This window comes from Pinus tabuliformis, chromosome J, assembly GCF_031772625.1.
Source record: "Pinus tabuliformis cultivar Carrire ecotype Pingquan chromosome J, CPIR1, whole genome shotgun sequence".
Taxonomy (NCBI): Eukaryota; Viridiplantae; Streptophyta; class Pinopsida; order Pinales; family Pinaceae; genus Pinus; species Pinus tabuliformis.
Genome location: NC_142295.1, coordinates 204,002,559 through 204,027,120, shown reverse-complemented (window position 1 = coordinate 204,027,120; position 24,562 = coordinate 204,002,559). Strand labels below are relative to the sequence as shown.

Below are 24,562 nucleotides of genomic sequence, written 5' to 3'. Positions count from 1 at the left end.
TCGTAGCGCAACTTTGATCATTCATTTCTCTCAAATAATAATGGATTTGAAGAAAGTGGAAGAGGTTTTTGTACTTCAGTATCTTAAGAATGAAAACCTCTTTCACTTTTCAGAGATGAGTTTTTAACTGCTCATAAAGTCTTCTAGAAATTGACTCGTAAAAACAAGGAGAGAAAGTTCCTCCTTTTTTGCTTTTGGTCTCCACAAGGATCTTCGAAATCAATTATCCCTGTTGTTCTTCATAAAATTGCATTGGATTATCTTGTTTTACATACACTGTAGACTTGGCCCATGTATATGTGAAAACAAACCCTTTAATGCTGCCTGATGCATCATGAACAAAACTAGCTATGAATAATGACCATTTTATAACACATAGATTTAGAGTTCATATATGTCCTTCTTCTGCTTGTTTTGACTTTGCTGGATGCTCATACTTTGTTAATGATTTTCCCTTTGTCACTCTCAATTGATCAACTGAATTATAACATGCAGCTACAGCAGTTTCATAGCGCGCTACGAAACTGCTGTGCATTAGGCATCATCTTCAGCAGTTTCGTAGCGCGCTACGAAACTGCTGTGTAATTTCAAAAATGCAGTTTTAATGCCAAAACTTGACCATCTTGAGCTTCTTTATCTTGAAATGTCCATTTTCGTGTGCCCTGAAACTGTTCAAAACTGAATGCAGAGGAACCACTCTTTAAGGAAAACTTCAAAAAGGTAAATGATCAAACTTTAGGACTAACCTTGTTTGCTGTGTGATTTTCCTTAGCTAAGGAAATCCTTTTTGCTGGCTTGGTTGTATCTTCAAATCCTTGATTTTCCTCTTCATAATTCTGATGTTGGGTTTGGGCCTATTATTAATCCATCTGATGTATCTTGCCTTGCTTGAATTTGATGAAGATTTCTGATCTCTGCTCACCATGGGCTTGTTTTCTCAAACTAAGAATTGTATCAAATGACTATTGCATGAACATGACCAAGATCAGCATGAATAAGTCCAGGATCAATTAACTCTTCCCTTACCTTTTTTCTTTGAAATTTTGTCGGTGATAACAAGACGTACATGCCTCAAAACCAAGTGTGTACATATTCAAGTTTGATCAAGGTGGGCAGAGGAGCTGCAACTGGAGAAGACTTTGTGTTATTTTTTTTGCCTTAAATATAACAGGTTTTTGTGATTTTTCTCGTCTTGAAGATGAAGGGGGAAATAGTGAAGTTGAAGATGAAGATGAAAACGAACGAGACTCCAAAGGGTAATTGGTGAGCCTAGCAAGGATTATTAAATAAACTGTTTATTGGTCCCTGTGGTATACATTCTTTGGATCTTGTTTTCTCCCTTAATTGTAAGTGCCTAAAAATATTAGATTCATGGGACAGGGTACCATTAATCATGTGAGCCAATGATCTTGGACATTTTCTAATTGAATTCTTCAAAACTTATTGCCATTTGATCTTCCAAAATGTGCAGATGGTTTTGTTGGTTTGAACAATGCTATAAGTTATAATAACAGAGATTTTGTTCTACGGAATGCTTTCCACATTGCATTCTTTTTGTGGATATGGGTAAGAAATATGCTCTTCTAGTAAAGAATAAATTCTTGTGCGTAGAATCATTGCTCTTCTAATAAAGAATAAATTCTTGTGTATAGACTCATTGGGTTTACTATGGTGGTTTAGTGGTTGAGACAAAGCATCACCATGTTAATGACCCAAAGCCAAACTTAGAGATTGCCCTGAATTATAAGTTGGTTGAATTTTATGAAATGTATATACAATATTAATTTAATAATTAATATAAAATATAGTCTTAATCACACAAAATCAGCTTCAATTTATACAGCTTTGCAATTTCATTTCTGCTACATCTTTGCATCTTATTTAAATTGTTCCTCAATTTATGCCTTATGGCGTTTCCTTTGCAACATGTAGTTGAAATGCTAGTTAAAAACTGTTATAAAATTAAATTAAATTAAAGTATCTGAAAAATATGTTAATTTTGAGATCAGTTATGGTTTTTGGGCATGTAGTATTGATAAGCCTTGGTATTGGCCCACGATATTGCAATAGAAGCCTAGATCCATAACATAATAATCAAAATCCTAGATGACCCATGGTATTGTAAAAAATCATATTTATAAGTTAATGGTTATGAAATCATTATTTTAATTGATATGGTACAATAGACATTATTTGATAAGTATTATATATATATGTTATATATTTTAATGTGATATGTATATTATATTTTCTTTAATCTAAAAAATTGTTCATAATTTTATTGATAAAAACCAAAATTACATTTAAAAAATATTTAGCATCTCACATCTTACATTTGAGTTGCACACATTTATCCTATTACCCTACACTTGGTTGTAGCAAAAAAAAGGAAATTTTTTGGCACATTTTTTGCTTAAAATTATTTAAAATACCATAATGGTCTATTGTAAATACAAGTTTGACCTATAAACCTTCCACAATTAAAGTGTATTAAAAATATTAAATCTATTTGTATCTTCAATAACCCTTAAAATGACTTAAAAATATCATAATAGTATATTGTAAATACAAGTTTGACCTATAAACCCTCCACAATTAAAATATATTCAAAATATTAAATCTATTTATATCTTCCATAACTTCGAAAAAGAAAAAAAACCCTTAAAAAAAGTAAAAGCGAACAATTTACCCCAAAAACCCTAAAAAAAAAGAAATAGGGAACAATTTACCCCATACCTAAAAATAAAAAATAAAAATAAAAATTTACCATTTAAAAATTTACCATTTTCGGTTAAGTTGGTAGGGTTTCCCTAAGTTGGTAGGGTTTCCCTAATAGGGTTTCGCAGTTATTACCTGAATTCTTATTTATTCTGATCTTTCTCCCTTTCATTCCAGCTCTGTGCTTCTTTATTGTATGTAATGTTCCATCTGGCTTTGGTATCAACGGAAGTTATTGTGCTTAGCCTATCCAAGCAGGAAAAGTCTACTTCTGTACTTAGGTTAGCTTAGGTTCCCGCTTATCTGATTTGAAAGAGTCTCCCAAGTTCATATTCACTATCTGGTAGTACATCTCTTAAATGGAGCCTTTTGCTGTTCTTCCATGGCAATTACAGCGAGAGTGTCTGTTAAGAGTTCCTTACCATTCCCATGGAAACCTCAGAGCAGTTTGCAAAACCTGGGAGACCGCTATGAAGCACCCTGAGTTCTATGAAGACAGGAAAAAGCATGGGACTTCTGAGCAATTTATCTGTTTGGTGGAACTCTCGGAATTTCTGGATGACGCTCATCCTAATCTACAAATGGTGATTTCTGTGTTTGACCCTCTGCGAGGCACCCGGAAAACACTTCCTCCCCTTCCCCACTTCCCGGGCTGTCATAACGGAATTCCTCTTTTTTGTGACTGTCTTTGCGTCAACCAAAGGCTGGTTTTGTTAGGCGGATGTAATCCCATACCCCAAGAGGAGAGACTCAAAACCGTTTTCATCTTCGATTTCGCGTCGAGTAAGTGGAGCCGCGGTGCGGACATGCCGGTGAGTCCAACATTCGGTGCTTACTCGGTTTCGCCGCAAGGACTCATTTACGTTGCCGGCGGACAGGATGGAAATGAAAATCTGTTGCGATCTGCAGCTGTTTACAATGTGTTTGAAGACCAATGGAAGCTTCTTCCCGACATGAGCCGTGGACGGGATATGAGCTATGGCGCTTTCCTTGACGGCAAATTTTTCGTTATTAGCGGTGACATTGATGAGGTGGGTGATCTTAGGGGTGACAGTGATGAGGAGGGTGATGACGAGGGTGATCTTAGCGGTGACAGTGATGAGGAGGGTGATCTAATCGGGTGGAGTGATGAGGAGGGTGATCTAATCGGGTGGAGTGCAGAAGTTTACGATCCAGAAACAGGGGCATGGACAACGCTGGAGAATATGTCGGATATCGGGGAGACCCACGGGAGTGTCTGGTTGTTTCTTCTTCCGGGCGGTTGTATTCGTTTGAGAAGCAGCAGGGAGTGATGGAATACGATTCCGATGAAAACGTTTGGAGGGCGCTGGGTTCTCTTCCTAAAACCCTTAAATGGATTTCGTGTTCTGTAGCGTGGCGTGAGAAGATTTTTGTTCACGGTTATGTTGAGAGTAATGTTCGAGTTTGTTATATGTATGAGCCCCCGCCTATAAGAAGTGCAGCAGGACAGCAAACGGAAAGGACTGGATGTGGACTGCCATTGAGAGATCAGAAAACTCTTATCTTTACGATGGACATAAGATTCACCGTGCCTGTACTTTTGAGGTTTGAAGTACCAGTGAATACAGCGAACTTAATAGATGCTTGGTAGGGAATTTCACATTCCTGTTATCATTGAATGGACATTGGTAATAGATTTCAGATAGCATTTCAAAAGTTTTATGGCATTCCAGAATAAGCTTTCAAAGTGTTTGAAACTCATCGTATACTTTTGGACTGAACTGTGTGCTGTTATGAATTATTAAAATTTCAACTTTTTGTTGGTATTCTATAGTAGGAGTTGTAAACCTTAAATCTGCTGCAGTTTTGAAACTCAAATTATATTTTTGGACTGAACTCTGTGCTGTTAGTAATTATTAAAATTTTCAGTTTTTTGTTGGTATTCCGGAGTAGGAGTTGTAAACCTTAAATCTGCTGCAGTTTCTCAATTTCCATATTTTTTCTTCTTGCTTCACCAGAATTATATACAGTTTCTCAATGTCCATATGTTTTCTTCTTGCTTGTCCATGATCAAATCAGAATGACAAACTCGTCTGGCTCATTTCCGTAACTACCTTCATTCACATAGACGAGAATGAATTCTGAGACAAACTAGAAAAGATAAATGAGCAAGAAAAATAGAATATTACATGATTTGAAAATGATAACAAATTTCAGAATGGAATCGAATAGATTTCAGAATGGAGTTTTGGATGTAAAAAAAAAACACATTACATTTCACTCAACTTAGCCATAGAAGATTCGGGGAATCCTGCACGAGAACACTTCGCTGTCTTGTTACTTGCCAAGCGCACCCACCAAAAACAATAGAATAGCAAGCACCGAGCTGTGTTTGACAGCTGCAACATCCTAGCAATATATTTCATCTCAGTATGATCTTGACCCCATAATTAAACTGATAAAAAGGATCCTACCTGAATAAAATTACAATGTAAAGCTATGATATTAAACCATATAAAACATAAAATATGAATGTCAAACTTACAACCACACAATTAAACTAGAAAACTTTAGATCCCAATTAAACTAAAAAACTTTGATCCCATTATAATAACAAGGCTCAATGGCAGACGGTATACCTGCCTACAAGACTGGAATTGAACGATTGCGTATGGTGGCATCTCAACGTTTTAATGAAGTTGCTAAATTTGCTTCTGTGCAAACAATTGGATCGGGTAGACCTACTATATATGTTTCTGTGCAACCAATTGGACTTGTAGTTTTCCCAGAAATGACATTTTTCTCCTAACATGGACTGTAAATTTGCTGGTGTAGAAGCATGTTGTATTTTTTATATGTTACAATTCTTTTTTTTTTCTCAAAATGGCATTTTTCTCCAATATACTGGATTGTATTGATGATGTGGAAGTATTTTTCTCCAATATCCTGGACTGTAAATTCGATGATGTGGAAGTATGTTTATTTTCTATAAATTAAATTCTTTTCTTTTCTCTTTTTTTTTTTCCAAAATGGCATTCTTCTCCAACATATTGAGCTATATTGATGGTGTGGAAGCATGTTATATATTTTATAAATAATATTTTTGATTTTAAATTTCCCAAAATGACATTTCTCACTATATTGATAGTGTGGAAGCATGTTATAATTTTTATAAGTAATATTTTTGATTTTAAATTTCCCAAAATGACATTTTTCTCCGACATGAGAAGCATGTTATATTTACTATAAATAATACTTCTATTTTTTATTAATTCCGATGTATTTTTCTATAAATAATAATTCTACTTTTCTACTATTTATTAATTTTATTTTAGTAATGCAACTATGACTCGCTTCAAAAATGTGTCCCATTCCTAATTGTGAATGGGAGTAGTTTGTGAATGAAGTAGTTTAAGGAGCACACTAAAATTATGGGCAGCCTATATCTTAATTTGTGTCTTGGTGTTATTTTTCCAAAACATTCAATCCATGCACAAAATTTCCAAGGATGTCTAATCTAATATGTACTGTGTTGATTATAATAATGCATGAACAATGAAAATTATTGGTGTTGATGATAATGATGCATGATCAATGAAAATTACTCTGAGAGTGTTAATCTTGCATACAGAAGTACAATATATGTTGTCATGGTGCATCAATTTGTTGTGCATGTCCATAAGAAAAGACATCTACATGCATCATATTTGCTAATTAATAATATGACAAAGCAACGAAATTATACATAGATATGCCTCAGATTTGCTAATTAGTAGCATATCAAATTTATTTTCAATATATAAAAACTCAATGTGTTATCCACCAATAAGAAATATGGTCCTCTTCCTAGATGTATCCACATGCTTAGTTTTGATCCATCTTTATATATGTATTGGTAGCTAAAACTGAATAAGATAACCAGAGAGTTTCAATCACTCTTCACTTCGACTAAATATTTGAACATAAGAAAGATAATATATGAACACTTTACCCCATACTTGAAAATAAGAGATTAGTGCATTGGTTGCTTTCTCGAATTCTTTGGTGTGTTGAAAAGATCTCTGAAATGCATGTAGAGATGATATGTATATATATATTATTGATCAAATATTGTATAGTCCTTCTCCAAGTGATTTAGAATTTTTAGGGGTTTGTTTGAGAGGTTGAAAATGAAGTATGCATGGAAAATATTACCAGTCAATCATAAATAGTAAGGAACAATTTATCAATTTTATTTGCTGGGAATAGTAAGGAACAATTTATCAATTTTATTTGTTGAATTTCTTACCCAATTTGTGGGGGAGTGTTGAATCCGTAAGCCATCACTTATAGATCTCAAATTGATATATGAAAGCTATGCTCACTTGGGGTGGTAGATTTGCATAAAGAAATACACTTCAATATAAGCCAAACAAACTGAAAATGAAAAGTGGAATCAAACAAACAAAGGGTGAATGGGATGGAAAGTTATAGTTTCTAATATCTTCATGTTGGAATTTCCTCCACTTTCAAAGGCTAAAATGCAGGGGTCACCCAAGTTTTGTCTTTATCACCAGAATTTGTAGGTGTCAAATGTATGTGGGAAAAACCTTGATCAATTTGTAGAAAATGTGGATAGACACATTTTTTCTATAGAACCAAATACTTCATTGATATTTTCCCCTACCCCTTACTTAGCGGTCTCAAGCTACATATGTGCTTTTCTTTACTTCATCAACAATGATAAGTAATGAATCCATTTACATATTTACAGAACCTAGATGAAAGAAGGCAAGGACTTACAAAGTATGAATCCATTGCCATACTTACAAAACCTAGATGAAAGAAGGTGAGGACTTATAAAGTCCATTGGTATTGACACTTGGGCACCTATTCTTACTTGCAATTGCCCCAAGTACATAGTTATTTTTCCACATTTCTTTTGCCACATTTCTTTTATAGAATGGAAAGTGCCTAATTTGGTTTTACAAATTCATTGTTCTAATATTTGAGTTGTTGTTTATAGGGTTTTATTTTTAATAACAAGGTTTTGTTGCAAATTGACAAAAGTGATTGAGTCGAGACGGGTCAAAACCATGCTCTAGATGTCACTATTAGAAGGAATCATAAAGAGTTTAACAACAATGTAATAATCAATAATTAAACTAGTAATATATGATGCACTATGATGCAAGTGCTGCCTCTACTCCTTACTCTTGTTGTTAAAGAATCCTCTTCCTTTACTCCTTACTCCTGTTGCTATCGAAGAATCTTATGCCTATTGTCATGAAACAAGAGAGTGCACATAAGGATCAAGTACTAGAAGGGAGTGTACACATGAAGATCGAGTACAAGAGCTCATTGATCTGAAACCAAAATCAAAAGATATAGAGAAAAGTCAAGTATGAAGTTTGAAATCAATAACCCGCAGGACTCATTGTGATTTTAGTAGGAAACCGTGACAACAATTGTGTGGGAAGGGTGACAAATAGCTCACATGGCAACAATATGTTCCACGACATTGTTCAACTACCCTAAAAATAGAACCTTCGTACATCTTATTTAGAAGCTGGCGCTCAAAATAAAACTTATGAATGTTGTAAAGGTACCTAATACACTGCCAAAAAAAAATTAGGATATGTTGTAAAGTTAATACGGTGCTCAAAATAAAACTTAGGATATGTTGTAAAATTAATGCACTGTTCCAATTAATGGAAAGAAAAGTTGCAACAAGAGTTTCATTTGGTTGCCCAATCAAACAGAAGGAAAACTTTGGTTAAGCATTATCATCCGAGCCTCCACTACTTAGTTGCACTAAAACTTTGCCTAAAAGAAAAATATTAAAAATAAGTTAACACAATTAATATATAGTTAGTGGCATAATGATCGCTATATACCTACCTCAGTAGATATAATGATGATGCAATAGAATTACAATGTAAGGCTATGCAAAGTCTTTTTAGATCGCGATAAAATAATAAAGTTATAATGTAAGGCTACATTAAGTATCTTTTAGTTGTATGTGTGCATATTCTATCCTTAAATATGAAAGATTATAAAATTAAAATTTTATTTTCAATTGAAACTTTAATTAAATACAACTCATATATGGTTATAAAATTAAAATTTATTTTTAATTGAAAATGTAATCAAATTAATGGTTGTGTGAGAGGTGTATTTTAAAGCCCATAATGAGGGTGATGTGTGACGCCACTTGATTTCATTTGTGTTCAAAGTGGAGTTGACACCTCTCTTTTCTAAAACATAAATAAAATATTCATTCAATTCAAAAAATCATGATGATGATGATGATGACGATTAACCTCCACTAAGACCAATGTAGTAGGCATCTTTATCAGCGATTATAACAGCTTCCAAGAAATTATAACATCTTCCAATCATCAGTAGTATCTTTATCAGCAATAATACCTGACAAAACCTTCCTCTTTCCAGATGAGGTGGGTGAGATCATTATTTGTCAATATCAAATCCAATATATCATCAAGTGAACAACAAATTGTCTCATGAATTCTTCTATCAATTCACTTCCTTTTCTTCCCCTATAGTGTATATACTCCTTCTATATAAAAAAATCGTGAAGCCTTACCATATCCCAGACATTATTGATGTCATTCGTTATTCTCAGAGTTTCCAAAATAGTTGATGTTGCTCCAATTTTCAAGTTGTAATATCCTTCAAGTCAATTTCTGCTTCTAGCTCCTTCTGAAGTCAACATTACTTCCTTCTTAACATTATTCAAGAAATTATTTTCAATAAATATCAATGATAGTATCAAAAAGTTCTTCCAATGATGTGCGTTTGTTGCCATATGTCAAATTTCCATCTAGAAGTATCTTGACTTTCCTTTTCAACTCTTTTCACATGTGTGGTTAACTAGCGGCTTGATTGAGCCATTAAAAATCCTAACATGTCATCCCCCTTACCAAAATTTATTAATGTTATTAATGGTAAAATATATCTTGATAAAAAAATATAGCTCTATTGAGCCATAACTCTCGATCAAGTCGTTAACTCAAGTTAGAAAATGTCTCGATTAAGGGTTTGTTTAATCCTTGATTGAGCGCTTAAAAATTGCTTGATTGCGCATATATTTTTCACCAAAACATGCCCTCATTTCGCTAAAATGTGTAATTTAGCTCCATGCTATGACCCTTATAATTTTTTTCTTCATCAAGAAATTACCAAAAATATACAAACATGAAGATCACAAGTGAAAAAGAACATAAAGATGTAGGCTCCAAGCTAGGGAAAAACCCCACAAGGGGGAAAACCCAATAAACCCTCTTCTTATAGAATGAGATCAAACTGAGATTTCCAAGACCCAAAATCCAAGACTAACACTACCATAAGACCCAAGTTAGCCCTCTTTCACTTCTGTTCCAACCAAATCAAAGTCAGGAAGGTCAACACTAGTCAAATATCTGAAATTTTTTATCAAACCACAGAATTTTCAAACTTGCAATAAATGGCTAAAGTTCGGCCCTGTGCCAATGCTAAAATACCACAAAAGATCTTGCACATGTGAATAGATTAGGGCAAAAAATATAACTTTTCTCTTTTTTGACTCTACTTTCTTTATCTTTTGACTTTCACTAAAATTCTTCCTTTTTCTTGCACAAAAATCGAAGTTGTGAGTGAGTGATGAAATGAGGTCAAACATGTCTTATTTATACACATCCAGGAGGGTCAAATATTGAATAGTTTCCTCTTCTAGGTCGACTTGTCCAGGAGGCTGACTTGGGCTTGCGGTGACATTTTTGGCTATTTTGATTCAAAATAAAATATTTTTCTTTTTTCTTACAATAGTCCAAATGGGACTTTGACTCAAGTACTTTTTTTTTACTCATGACAAATTTCTTTTGACTCAATAAACCCTAAAAGCATGAGGAACATTCTTTAACTAGAAAATAAAATAATAAATATAATAAATATTTCAATATTACATTTGGATTACATTATGATGTAATGCCCCATAATATTATTAATAATAAATGAAATAATATTAATATATAATGAAATAAAACAATAAATAATAGAATAAGAAAAAAAATTTAAGAAAAAAAGGTTGAATTAAGTAAATCTTATAATACATAAATAAAAGTTGGCATGTTGACACATGGATTGTGTGCATGTGGATATCTTTCCAATCCCTTTCCATTTTTGCAACCAGCTTTTCTATTTAATGGGAAAAAAGGGAGATGAGAAGCATTATTCATACCTTTGGAAGGAGAGTGTTGTGAGACAAAGGATTCCCTAGTAGTAGTAGTTGATTTAGGGCTTGGGGTGGCCAACTGTAGAAATATTATGTGCAGTTGAGCCTATGGTTGGGTGGAGAGTCGTCCCCAAACCTTTGTTGCGGTCAACAAGATCTGTGTAGCATTACAACTTGGAATCATAGGTAAGGTATATCATCACTACTAGTAAGTCTTCTTTGCTAATGGTTTCAAAACTTCTATGTCATTTAGATGAACAGTTTGTGTGTTGATTATTAATAAATTTAGTTGTATATTTTAAATATGCATTGTTACATATGGTATCAAAGCAAGGTTACAATTTGTGAGGCCTATTAACTCTCATCACTCTCTCCATAGTATTATAGATTTTTAAATTTAGTTGAATAAAAACATAAAAAAATCCCACCAAATAGAAATTCATCTATTAATAATTAAATATTTTTATTGCCAAGAGGAAAAAGTAATATATATTTGAAAATTAATTTTAATATATTTTAATTAAAAAAATGAGATTTATTCATAGCAAAGAAATAAAAATATCCTTGCTTTTTGATACATGTCCTCGTCATTGTCATTGTTGTCTTCATCGTTGTCTTCGTCATCATCGTCATTGTTGTCATCATCGTCATCATGATTGTCATCATCATCACCTTCTTCTTCTTCTTCATCAACTTGTATATAAGTAACAACTTAACATCTAATTTGATGTAAATACAACTTAACTTATAGGAATCAAAATAATAGAAAAGAGTCCTATATTTAATTGCTTGTTGGAGAATGGAGGATAGGTCCTCCAAACATATGTTTAAGAAGCTATTTCAAAACCTAGTTATTTAAACATGTGAAGGGAGAGGAGAATCCAATGACTCTTGTTGTGATTTATTACGCTATGTATACGATTGAGATCTCTTTCGTTGTATATGTGGTTGAGAGAAAATAACAATATGATTTCAAACTAAAATTCAATGTTGAATAGTTTGACAATGAAATTCAACAATGGTCCTAGTAAAACTGTAAAATAATGATTGAATGAGAACTAAATACTTCATGGAAAAAAATGATCCACAAAAAGATCAAATAAAATAAAATACTAATTTATGATCCTTTCCATGCCATGATAATTTGCGGTGATTAGCTATCCTCTATAGTCATATCTAACCTTCCTCGTGTTGAATTGATGGTTATTTATTACATAAATGTATAGAAAGTAAGAAAATTATTTTAAGGTCCACGAGGCTAAAGATAGCCTATGGGACAGATTGCTTCTTCATCTACTTGATGTATTTGGCCCCTTTTCTATGAAGCCTCACAATAAATGCTCCCACCTTCTCAACAAACCCCTCGCTAAATATATTATCCTAAGAGCTAGTTGCTAGCATATCTGCATAAATTTCCCTGTTGTCTTTGAAGGCCTCACATTTTAAAATGAAATTCTTTTCTATTTCCACTTTTCCAGAAGAACAAAAAATGCATACTCTTTCCTCCCACACTTCTTTTGTCCTTTTCCAACCACCCTGTTTCACAACGGAGTTGATGAGAATTAGTCCTTAACTGAGCAATAAGAATGTTGGCTCTCCAAGAGATATTGCCCTTTATGTATGCTTTTGGTTGATAACTATGAGTGGGATTAAACGCTTCAATATATTACTTTTTCTTTCTTCCTAGCTCCTTATTCCAAGTACACTTGTGGAACTTATCCATAACAAAAGCTTTTATCTCTTTGTTGTTTATGGGACACATGTTCAAGCAAATACACCATTTACTAAACCATTTGTTATTCTGTTGCGTCCAACTCTTTTTTCTGTTTCACAATATGTCATTAAAGACAACTTAAGGCCACCTACCCTCTTCCATTTGTTCAATTTTTTTTAAATACCTTATGACTCGCACCATAGTAATTGCTTCAATAGGAGCAACCTCTATTTCACTTAACAAGATAACATGCAGAACTACACTTTTAATCTTGAATTTTTTGTAATCAAACACTTCTAAATTTTCTCAATTTGTTTCCACTGCATGTTGGATGTACTACTAGCCATAGTTCACAACCATAGAGAATCACCAGAATCACTAGAAGCCCAAAAAGAGTTTGAGTGGTTTTCCAATCCCGTAACTTTGCCTCTCTACCCCTATTTTGAAAAGCATAAAATGCTTTCCAACCCCCCCCCCCCCCCAACGTTATTTTCTTTCTACAACCATCCCAGTTAGATTTTTGTTGAAGTCAATTCCGAGGTATTTGTAATTGGCAACTTCTTCCAGAAAGTTGCCTTCAAAGTAGAACTTATGTTGGTTATGCTCTCTTTTTTTAGATAAAACCACTACTTTCGTTTTGTTGATATTGACTTGCATCCCCACACTTCTACAAAAATTCTCAAGGGATAGTAAGTTCTCTTGCAAACCAAGAGCTAATTTAGCAATTAGAATAAGGTCATCTACATACAAAAGAAGCCTTATAACAAACTTCCCAAATAGATACCATCACCCCCTTGCGAATTTAACCGCTCCTCAAACTTGTCGATATATAAACCAAAAAGGTAGGAGATAGTGGGCAACCTTGCTTGACCCTGATATCACTTCTAAAGCTTTCAGAAATGCCTACTGACGTTCTAATTTTGACTTTCACCTCTTCATACATCCTATGCATAAATGCTCTCAAATATTTAGGAACCCAAAGTTCCTCCCTTCTGTGCTAAAGCTTATCCCTAGGAACCATTTCATACGCTTTTCTGAAATCACAAAGCAACAAAAGACTTCTTCCTTTTTCTCACAAACTTTTTCAATGATGTGCCTTAAAGCTATACAATGATCAAATGTGGAATGTTTAGGTCTAAAACATGCTTGCCCTTTAGCACGCTTATCTCTTTCTTCTTGCCCACTTGATAATTTTATTTTCTAGCATGCTTCCAAATAGCTTTGCAAACAAAGGGTTTATCATGATGGTCCTATAATTGGAGGGATTATTGAGTTCAACTAAGTCTTTTGCTTTTCCAACACCCAACTTCTTGATACCCATCTTTACCTCTTGCATCGTGAAGAGTTCAATATCAGTGTTGACCAAGGGGTGGGGGGTAAACCTTGGGATCCTATTCATACAGTTGTCTTACATAATCAAATCATTTAGAAGTTGTAATACTATTTCGAGTTTGTATCTTTCTCGGTTGGAGCTCCTTCCAAAATAATTTGGGATTATGCTTCCTAAGGAATATTAGTTCTTCCCTCCTTGAAACCATGAAATCAACCTCTTTATTGCTTAATAATTGTTTGTAAGCTTTGAGCTTTATGTTATCCTTGTTTAACTCTTTCCACTTTCTCCTTGCCTTTTTGCATTTCTCGTCAAACCAAGCATTAATTGGAAATCAATTTGTTTCGGACTTCTTAGTTTTTTCTGTTTTGCACTCTGCAAGTGCGCATTGAATTAAATGTGTTAATTCATGACTATGAAGGGTGTGATTTGTGATTTTCACCTTCTTGAAGAGCTTCTCTAGTGTCATTTTGAAGGTATTACAACTTTCTGGAGTCAAAAGAATTCTGCCCTTTGGGAGATTTTGTTGGACATGTTGAATTTTTTACTCTAATTGTTTCTTTCCAATCTAGGAGAAACTTAAATAAATTGGCTTGTGATTTGATTTTAAGTCCCAAAGCTAATCTCCAATCAAAACTTCCTCCATTTTCTCACACAAACCAAGTGAGAAAATTACATAATCTACTACATTTTCTCCATTGTAAGAATTACAAGTGAAATTACCGGAGTTTTCCCATCTAGTCAAGCCATTACAAATGACTAAATCAAAGGGCCCACATAGAGTAAGCAATTTTTCACCAAAGAGATTGCAGCCCTCATCCTCTGAAATTTTTTCCCATTGATGATTACTCTCTTCTGTAATCAAAATAGGGTTGCAGTCTTTTTTATAGCAAAGAATGCTAACTTGTTCACTTGGATTCCTAGCATTGAAATCACCCACTATAAGGACTTCAACTAGCTGAGAATACATTGCAATATATACTTTTAAGGCTGAAAATGGATCTTTGTGGTCAAGCCCTCTACCTTTGTAGATTTTTGAAACTTGTGGTGCAAAATAGCATGTTGCAATTTCGATTGTTGGCATTATGATACAGATGTTGTCCTTGATGGAAACTCACATAGATGACAGTTCATAGTGCAACAAGTTGACAACAAAGGATTACAGATCAGACTCTAGAAATTGAAGAAAGAGAGGTATACATTGGTTCATTTTTTCCAAGTACCATATACACACGAGTTAACAGAACAAAAGGAGTGTATATGCATGCATGCACTTTCGCAAAAAGAAAAGCATGTATAGGATGGAAAATCAAGGTTTTGGTCCGAGGTATTTGGTCAGAGGTATTGGTCCTAAGTGGTTTTGGTCTGAGGTATTAGTCCTAAGTGGTTTTGGTCTGAGGTATTGAGAAAGGCCTAAAACTATATAAGGCGAGAGGATCAAAGGGATATGAGTGCAAGTAATGAATATCTTATGAAGAGTGAGATCAAAAGCAAATATGCATGTTATGGGTTTCTGGCGCTTTTCTTGATCTGAACTAAGGATAAACCTTAGTGATTGATGAGGGATGAAATCTGATGATGGATCAGGATCATAAGACCTAAAATGAATTATCTTTATGTGCTTTGATCATGGATAGTCTAGATCTGAATACTAAAGCATGATTTACACTCTAAATGTTCTGATCTGGGTATGACTGAAGTCTAGAATAGTTGTGATGCTTTAAGTTAGTATTTGTAGATCTGTACACTGGTTTGCTTTGGTAAAAGCACGTATACACGCGGTTCGACACATCGAAGTAGCGTACACATTATGAAATATGATGTTTGAAGTTGCAGTTGGTTCTAGTTGTTGATGCAGAGTTCTGGGTTTTGCTTTGTGTCTGGTGATTGTGTTATGGTGATAGTTTTCTGATTGTTTAAATTGATTGATTGTGATTTTCTTCAGTGATGATGGGTTTTAAGTGATTAGCTGTATTGCAATAGTGATTAATTTTGATCTTCAATGTTGTTGATGGGTCTAGTATTAAAATTTGATGAAACGAGGCCTTCAGATTGTAGTGTTGTGTTCCAGGAGTATCCAGTTTGAAAATTTATGAAATTTGATCCCTAGAGGAAGAGAGAAGATTGTATCCTTCTAGAGATCTTGTCCTTCATGTAGCCACCCGATACTGTACGGCTGCGGGTGTGGTGTAGTCGGCAGGCCCAACCGCTTCACGACCTCTGCTGAGATGAGGTTCTTTTGGCTGCCACTATCGAAAATGAATTGTAGCGGCGAACCCTTCACCCACATCTGTGAGTGGAAAAGATGTTCCCCCTCCTCTGGATCTTTGAGCTCATTTTTTTGGATCTTGGCAGTGGCAACAATGGCACTGGGATCTGCATCAATGATCTGCTTCCCTTTGCCGTTCCCTTGTCAAGTTCTGGCTCAGGGTTGGAACATGCATCTGGTTCAGAAGCCTTCAACTCGGCCACCAGTGACTACTTGGTCCAACACTCACTTGTGTTGTGAGTGGGGATCTTATGGAACTCACACCACTTTCCTGTGTCCTTCTTTGACTTCGTGGTCTTGTTCTTTTCTTGCGGCTTCGATAGGTTGTCTTGGGTCACCCCACCTTGGCTTTGTCCTTTGGTCTTCGGATTTGCAGATCCAAAGTCTCGCTTCTTTTGTTTGAACTTTTGCTTGATTTTGAAAGTGTATCGGTACGTCGTGCCGAGCGATAAGATGTTCAGGAACTCCATCTCTTCCTAGATCTACCTGTGTAGGTAGCCACGGTATTTGAGTACCAAATGCAGATCAGAATCTTTGATACCCAACTGTGTTCGAAGGGTATGAAAAATGTTGGTGAACTCTGGCACATCTTGGTCCCTTCTCTATTGCAATGTGGTCCATTTGATGTATTTGTCCTCATATCTTTTGACAGGGTAGTACTGCTCCTTAATGACATCCCGGAATGAATCCCAAGTGGGTGCGGCTGAAAGTAGTGAGCCTATACTTTCATCCTTCTGCTTGCAGTAGGTTTCCCACCAGTCCTTGACGTGGGGGGCTGCTTTGAGAAGAGCGAAAATAATCTTTTCCTGACTCGAAAATTCATGAACAGAAAAATAACCCTCTAGCAGATTTAACCATTTGTCTATGGCATTTGCATCTAGTTGACCCTAAAATATGAGGATTTCAAAATTAACTTGTACCTTAAACAGTGTGGCATTTCCAAAGTAGGTGTTGGAAGCCAATGCATCGCCTCTAGGTAGCAGCTGAAGGACCTATGCAAAGCTATCCATCATCGCGTTCCTTTGCCACTCGAGGGCTTCTTCGAGCAAGATTTTGATAGGATTTCCTACCCCCTTTTCTTTCTTCTCATCTACCATGGGAGGCCATCGGGATTTGCAAGGCTATTCTTGCAAAGGTTCAACCAATTTAAGCCCTAACTCCTTATAATCCAACCTCATTGGGGACATGCAAAGAAAAACAGAGAAAAAGCAGACTGCTCTGATACCACTGATCTAGATTTAAATAGGAACGCAATGAATTACAGAGATAACCATAGACACAGAGATGAGATAACCATAAATACACAGATGCAGCAGAAATAATACTTCATTTCATTACTGTAAAATACTAAAATATGCTTACAAACAAAAATGGAAAGAAATAAGCTAGGGCGATGGTAGCTTATCTCTGAGAAGAGATGTGGTGGCTACATGCCTCTGAACTGTGTTACAATGAGGCTCGAAGGCCTACTTATTGTTCAGAAACAATGGAAAACCCTTAACATTCCAAAACCTAACCCTAGAAGATGAAACGCCAAACTGTGGGCCCCATTTGGGTAAATTGGTACATCAACTTCCCGAGGTCATAACTTTGGCATACGATCTCTGCTTGACGAATACAATAGCTCATTAGAAAGATCTATCCAAGCACTACAGCTTTGGGAAGGTAAACATCGGTACATGGACCCATGTTGCCCCTAGATTTCCCAAAAAACGTCGTTTATGGCCTCAAAACGGCTCCGGATGTTCAGGACCCGAAAAACTGCTAAAAATAGTAAGTTGTGCTACAATTAAGGAAACTGAAAATGCTAAGAGAAACAATGGTGGGGGTCCAAATGGGATAGGTGGGTAGCCACCAACATCCACCTAGATCAGAATCCACTTTCTCAAAGATTGCTGAGAATGTTGGATGGTTTGAAATTCAATGATTTCTTAGTTTTTTTTATCATCCTTCAGTTCCAGAGCAAGTATTCAACAAAATATTGAATTCATCTTCAAGGTTTATGATTCAGATGGCAGTGGGAATGTGACACTCGAAGATATACTCGAAGTGTTGCGGGATTTGACAGGATCTTTTATTTCTGAAGAGCAGCGGCAACAAGTTGTGGGTCAAGTTTTGGAGGAAGCATGATATTCAAAAGATTGTGGTTTGACAGTTGAAGATTTTGTCAAGATTCTTGGCATGTCTAGATTGAAGATGGAGGTTGAAGTGCCAGTGGATTGAAGCTCAGTGGCCATGCCCATGTTTCTCCATATATTCTTCATTTATTGTCTCTTTAGCACTTTGTAATCGGAAGCTCAGCTTTGGCATCTATGCAAACTGTAATTCCTTTCAAAGTTTCATATAGGTGTGCGTGATGCCTGCCCAACCTTACTAAAACCTCTTTATTTTGTCCAAGATGGGTTACCTACATTTGTTGGAGAGGGAATTGAATATAATGTATAAAGTATCCATCTCAGATTCATGTGAACTATAATCCACATATTATGCTACACGATCAGGGCATTGGATATAAATAATAATATGCATGAAGGGGAGGTTGTAAATTGCAATTATGGCATAAGATGTTCATGCTTTCAAAGGAAGAGAATAGTTACATTACCTATGCTTCACAAAAAAAAAATGAATCAATGAAATAAGTAGATTATTTGCTCACTTTTCTGGAAGGTATTGATTAATTTTGGATTGATAATGAAAAATGAATAACTAACTTTCTATTCAAGATTTTTAGGTACAAAAACTATGCACATTCTGCAGCTAAATCCGTTTTGCAGCTAAAGCCATTCCACAGCTAAAGTCATTCCACAACTAAACATCAATTCTGCAGTTGAAAAACCTCACTGTTCAAATCAGCCTAACTTTCTCATGCAAAATTAGATTTCGATGATTCAAGTGTTGTTGGAAAGATATCAACGAGATCTACACAATGAAAAATCCATCATCAGAGTTTGAAATAGTAAATAATGAAATAAATTGCTCAAAAGACATAACATTAACTTGAGGCACTAATTCCGAAGCAGGTATAAATTCTTTTTGTTTTCCTTCGAGAACTTGTTTCATTAATGCAAATTCTTAGTTTTGTGTGTAAACACCATAACTAGAGAGATTGATCACCTCTCTATTTTGATAGTCTTACATTCCATTGCAGAAGAAGCATTAGTTTTTTTTACAGGTTCCAGGAGGAAGGACAAATGACTACAAGTGAATAATGTCTCTCTTAAGAGACTAATTTGTTTCATAAGAGGATGATCAGCAACAAGGAAGAAACATCAATGCATGAGCACATGCTAATGCAAAATCAGATCCAAACACTTCAATCAGATTCAACAAGTTTTAGTAGAAGCAATAAAAATTCATCTTGTTATCCATGACTCTTTTTGTCCAACCACTTGAAAAAGATTATGATCAGAATTTTGTAGCCACCACACATACAACTCATCCATTCCAAAGGGTAAGTTAAGGTATGTCATTTTCTAACATTTTACCTTAGAATTCGATAAAAATCTAGAATGATAATTGTTGGAAAAAACATTTCTCTTCCTCATTTCATAAAATTTCCAATACCATCAGTTGGGGGGGGGGGGGGGGGGGGGGGGGGGGCGGCAGAATACACTCATATTCATATCTTTCCATGTTCATATCATATTCAGAAACCCAAATACTTCCAAAATATATTAACTATTACATTATTATTATGAGCATACAATGGCTTTTCAAAAGTGCTTAAAGGATAACTGGATACAAACACAATCATGGTTGTCACACAAGAAACAACAATGATGCAATCCAATAAAGATACACTTTGCAACAATAATAAAATTATCATTATGCAAAGTTCAAAGATCAAAATTGAATGCAACAACAAAATATGGTTGTAACATAAGAGCCAACCATGTTGCAATTCAAGTAAACACTTTGTAGAAGTATGAAGTTATCAAATGATATCATGCAAAGTTAAGCCAAAGCTCAAGGATCAAAAGAATTAATGTAATATATATTGAATGAGGACATGCAATAGCTTCAGTTGGGGGGTATGTTGGGTCTTAAAATTATCATTCACTTCCATTACACTTTTACTATCATGTCCATTATATCACCTACATTTCACCTTCATTTCACCACCATGTCACTACATTCATCTCACTTTCATCATTATTGGGTCACATCTATGTTTTTCCAAAATTTATTAATTCTTAGAGTTTTTAAGTGAATTTGTGGTTAAAAATTAGAAAATAATGTGCACATGTTTATACCTAACAAGTGGGATGAGATTGTTGACATGTGTAGGTCAAAAGGAAGCTTCTAGAAGACCTTTATGTGGCATCCTAAGGCCAAATTCGAATATGAGTGGAGAGGATCATGGGATCATGAGGATATGTGTCACATTTCCTATTTGTATTGAAACTCTAAGAAGACATGTGTCTTATCATTTCCTATTTTGATTAGAATTCTAGAAGTATAAGGAGAGATTCAAGGCTCGCATTAATGAGACGACTTCTCATATTTTTGTATAAATAGGAGATCTCTCCCCTTCATTTGGGAGCTTTGGAGAGCTTTGTAAACTTTGTTAGCTCAACTTGTTGTACTTTGTAATTTTAGAGAATTTGAATAAAGCTTTGATGTTCCCAACATGGGAGGAGATGTGAAGTAGATGTCATAGAACATATTAGAATGTAAGTTAGAATAGATTTTGTTTTGTAGCTTTGCTTTGATTTCATTCAAGTATGTCATTTTAATTGTTTTCATGTTTAATAGTTTATATTTTCCATTCATACAAGTTTATTTCATGCAAGTGTGTTCAACCGGTTGATTGTAGATTTATCTAACTGTGTAATCTATGCTTAGCAAAATAGTCCAAGGAAGTATTTTCCAATTGGTGCTTGGAGCATTAGAGCACACAGTAGATTAGTTTTCCTTTACATGTTTTGTATTTTGTTGCAATTTCATTTTTAGTTTTAAAACAATAAAGTATGGAGTCCCTCAAAATGCTATCAAGGAGGTAGTTCTCCCAAAATTGTATAGCAGAGTGATAAAACACTTCATTTAACTGTTATCATTGTTGTTTTCATTTCATAGACATTTTTCTGGCTTAGATTAATCTAACTATTCAAGGTTTTGATTTGTTTTTATCTAATGTTCATTTCCTTTTTCTCCCTTCTTTAGAAATTATATTTCAACATTAAAAGAGATTTAGTTGTCCATTAACATTTATAGATTTCATTTAGAAGCATAACTTTTCTTTCTTAGATTAATTTCCTTAAGCATGAGAAACAAAACTCCAAAAACAACATAAACTATAAAACAACGAAGTAAGAGAAAGGTTAACTAAGCACATATAGTGCACCACACTTCATCATTTTACGATACCCGGATTGATAATTTATGTAGAGCAATTTAAGACATTAAATTGACTAGACACTTGGTAAAATCGTCATAACTTTATGTCTAAGCATCGGATTGAAATTTTGTAAGAATTTTTAGAAAGAGGTCAAATTATAGTTTTCTGTGTATCTTTTTCATATGTAAAGGTCAAAACAGTGACATGTGGCACTTTGTACAAGTTCTCTCTATGGAAAAAGTATATAATCAGGTCATCTTGGGAGATTGGGCATAACTCTTTCTTGGAGAATCCAACTTTGACCAGACTAGTGGCATTAGAAAGAGAACTCAGAGGGCTACCACAAAATGAAAAGACCTTGTAGATCCACAATTATAGAGATACAACAAATTCAATATCGAGCTCCTATAAAGTGAAAAAATGTGTGTAGTATTTTTAAAATTTTGCATAATTTGGGTCGAAAAAATTAGTTTGAAGTGATTCAAAGGGCATAGTGAAGCGTAATTATCATTAATTGATGACCGGAAGAAAGAAAATGGAACACCTAGTAAGAAACCTGAAATCTCTAACATGACTCATGAAGGAAAGGAAGAAATGCAACATGATATATCAAAATTATGAGACCAAGTGCAACAAATTTCACTCTCACAAAAGGTAACAGAAGCTAAGATGGACGGTTTAAAGAAAGGTGTGGAAGCTAAGATGAATGGGGTGGAAGTTAAGATGGATGGCATGGAAGCTAAGATGAATGGCGTGGAAGTTAAGATGGATGGCATGGAAGCTAAGATGGATGGCATGGAAGCTAAGATGAATGGCGTGGAAGCTAAGATTGATGGTATAGAAGAAAAAGGAAGGAAACATGGAAGATTTGAAGATAAATTTGACAAAGTTCCTACAAAAAATGCTTACGGATGGAAAAACGGTAGTAAAAGAAACTCATGATGAGAAAGATCGATATGAGGAAGTTTGATGGCAAGGATCATGTAACATGGATACTACAGATGGAGCAATATTTCGATCTCCATAATGTGAAAAACACACAAAAGGTATGCATTAAAACTTTATAATTGGAACCAAATAAATTTGTATGGTATCGATGGATTTTCTCTCGTAAACAAATTGTCACTTGGGCAATTTTTATGGAAGAAATGATAGCACATTATGAGGATATAAAAAGAAACACCTTTTTTATCCAATTGATAAATCTAAAAAAAAAAAGGATAAATCTCAAACAAAAGAGTTCAATGATGGAGCACATTGAGGACTTCCAAAAATTGAATATAAGGGTAAAAGATATTCCAAAGGAGCATAGGATTGATGTGTTCATAGGGACTTTAAAGGATAACATCCAACATGAGGTTTGCCTTTGGGAACCTAATTCATTGGAGAAGGCATTCAGGTTGGCAAGAAAAATGGAAAGAAAAATTATGGAAACAAGGAAGCCTATCACTCACAACTATAAATATGGAAGTGTTGTTTCCCCTAGCCTTCCACAACCTACAAGGTTGACCCCACAACAATTGGAAGAAAAAATAGAAAAAGGGCTTTGTTATAGTTGTGATAGCAAATACACTAAAGGTAATAAGTGTGTTGAGAAGAAATTATTTTACATAGATTGGGAAGAGGGGGAAGAAAAGGAACAAGAAACATTCAAAGAAGAGGATATACACCAAGAACAAACCCTAGAGAAAGAAGAAATGAATCTGACCATATCTTGTAATGCATTGGTTGTAATAACCACTCCTCAAACTATCAAGATAGAGGGACATATCAAGAAGAAAAAGGTAATAGTGTTGATTTATTCGGGTAGTACCCATAATTGTATTCATTAAAAGATAACCAAGGAATTGAATTGCTTCTTACATCCAACACCAGAGTGTCAAGTGATGGTTGCAAGTGGAGGAACCATAAATTACTCTGGAAAGTGCCATAATATAAGGCTATCCATGGGAGAATATATATTGAATAGCCCAATGCTTTCTATTCCAATGGGTGGTGTTGATGTTGTACTAGGAGTCCAATGGCTACAATCTTTGGGTACGATAACTTTTTAATTTTCAAGAACTTTTTTAATTTTTTTTTCTTAAGGAAAGGAAGTTGAATTAAGGGGTATCGCAAGGAAACCGAGAAAGATAATAAGCTCTAACGAATGAAACTTCTAAATAAATAACAACGAGGCGTAATTTCACAATTATGTTCACTAGAGGTTCCCACATCGAAATCATTTATTTCTCCAGATCTCCAAAAAATCTTGGACAATCATTCCAAAGTATTTGAGACTCCCAAAGGCCCCCCACCTATTCTTTATCATGATCATGCTATTCATTTGATTCCAGGAAGTGTTCCTCGGAACATCAGGATTTACAGATATCCCTATGCCCAAAAGAGTGAAATTGAATTTATGGTTGCAGAAATGCTAGAGGTTGGTATAATTCAACCTGGTAAAAGTTCTTTCTCTACTCCAGTAGTATTGGTGCACAAGAAGGATGGACCATGGCGCATGTGTTCAGATTATAGGGAGCTCAACAAGCTCACTATTAAAGATAAATTTCCCATTCTTGTAATTGATGAATTATTCGATGAATCACATGGATCAATTTACTTCCCCAAGTTAGATCTTCATTCAGGATATCATCAAATCAGAATGAAGACTGAAGACATTATGAAAACAACATTTATAACTTATGACGGTCATTATCAATTTTTGATCATGCCTTTTGGCCTTACCAATGCACCTTTTAAATTTCAAGGTTTGATGAATTTCATTTTCAAACCCTTCCTTAGAAATTTTTTGTTAGTATTTTTTGATGATATACTAATCTATAGAAAGTCTTGGAAGGATCATGTTCAACATGTTGATAGGGTGATCAAACTATTGGAGGAGAAACAATTATATGCAAAAATCTCCAAATGTTTCTTTGGAGTACAAGAGGTGGAATAGTTGGTCATAGGTCATTTTGAATTCATGAAGTGTTAAAGTAGACCCTAGAAAATTAAATCCTTTAAGGAATGGAAAATCC

The 24,562-nt window shown here is 34.7% G+C and overlaps 1 protein-coding gene and 2 pseudogenes across 1 annotated transcript; all 3 read left to right on the top strand.

Moving 5' to 3' along the window:
* Positions 1-3,077: 3,077 nt before the first annotated feature.
* LOC149226385 (F-box/kelch-repeat protein At1g15670-like) lies at positions 3,078-4,010 on the top strand. The gene has a single exon (XM_089380189.1). It carries the CDS (start codon positions 3,078-3,080, stop codon positions 4,008-4,010), a length of 933 nt encoding a protein of 310 aa, XP_089236315.1.
* LOC149226384 (uncharacterized) lies at positions 4,010-18,427 on the top strand (annotated as a pseudogene).
* A 175-nt stretch (positions 18,428-18,602) lies between these two features.
* LOC149226383 (calcineurin subunit B-like) overlaps positions 18,603-24,562 on the top strand; it is a 13,083-nt pseudogene continuing 7,123 nt past the window's right edge.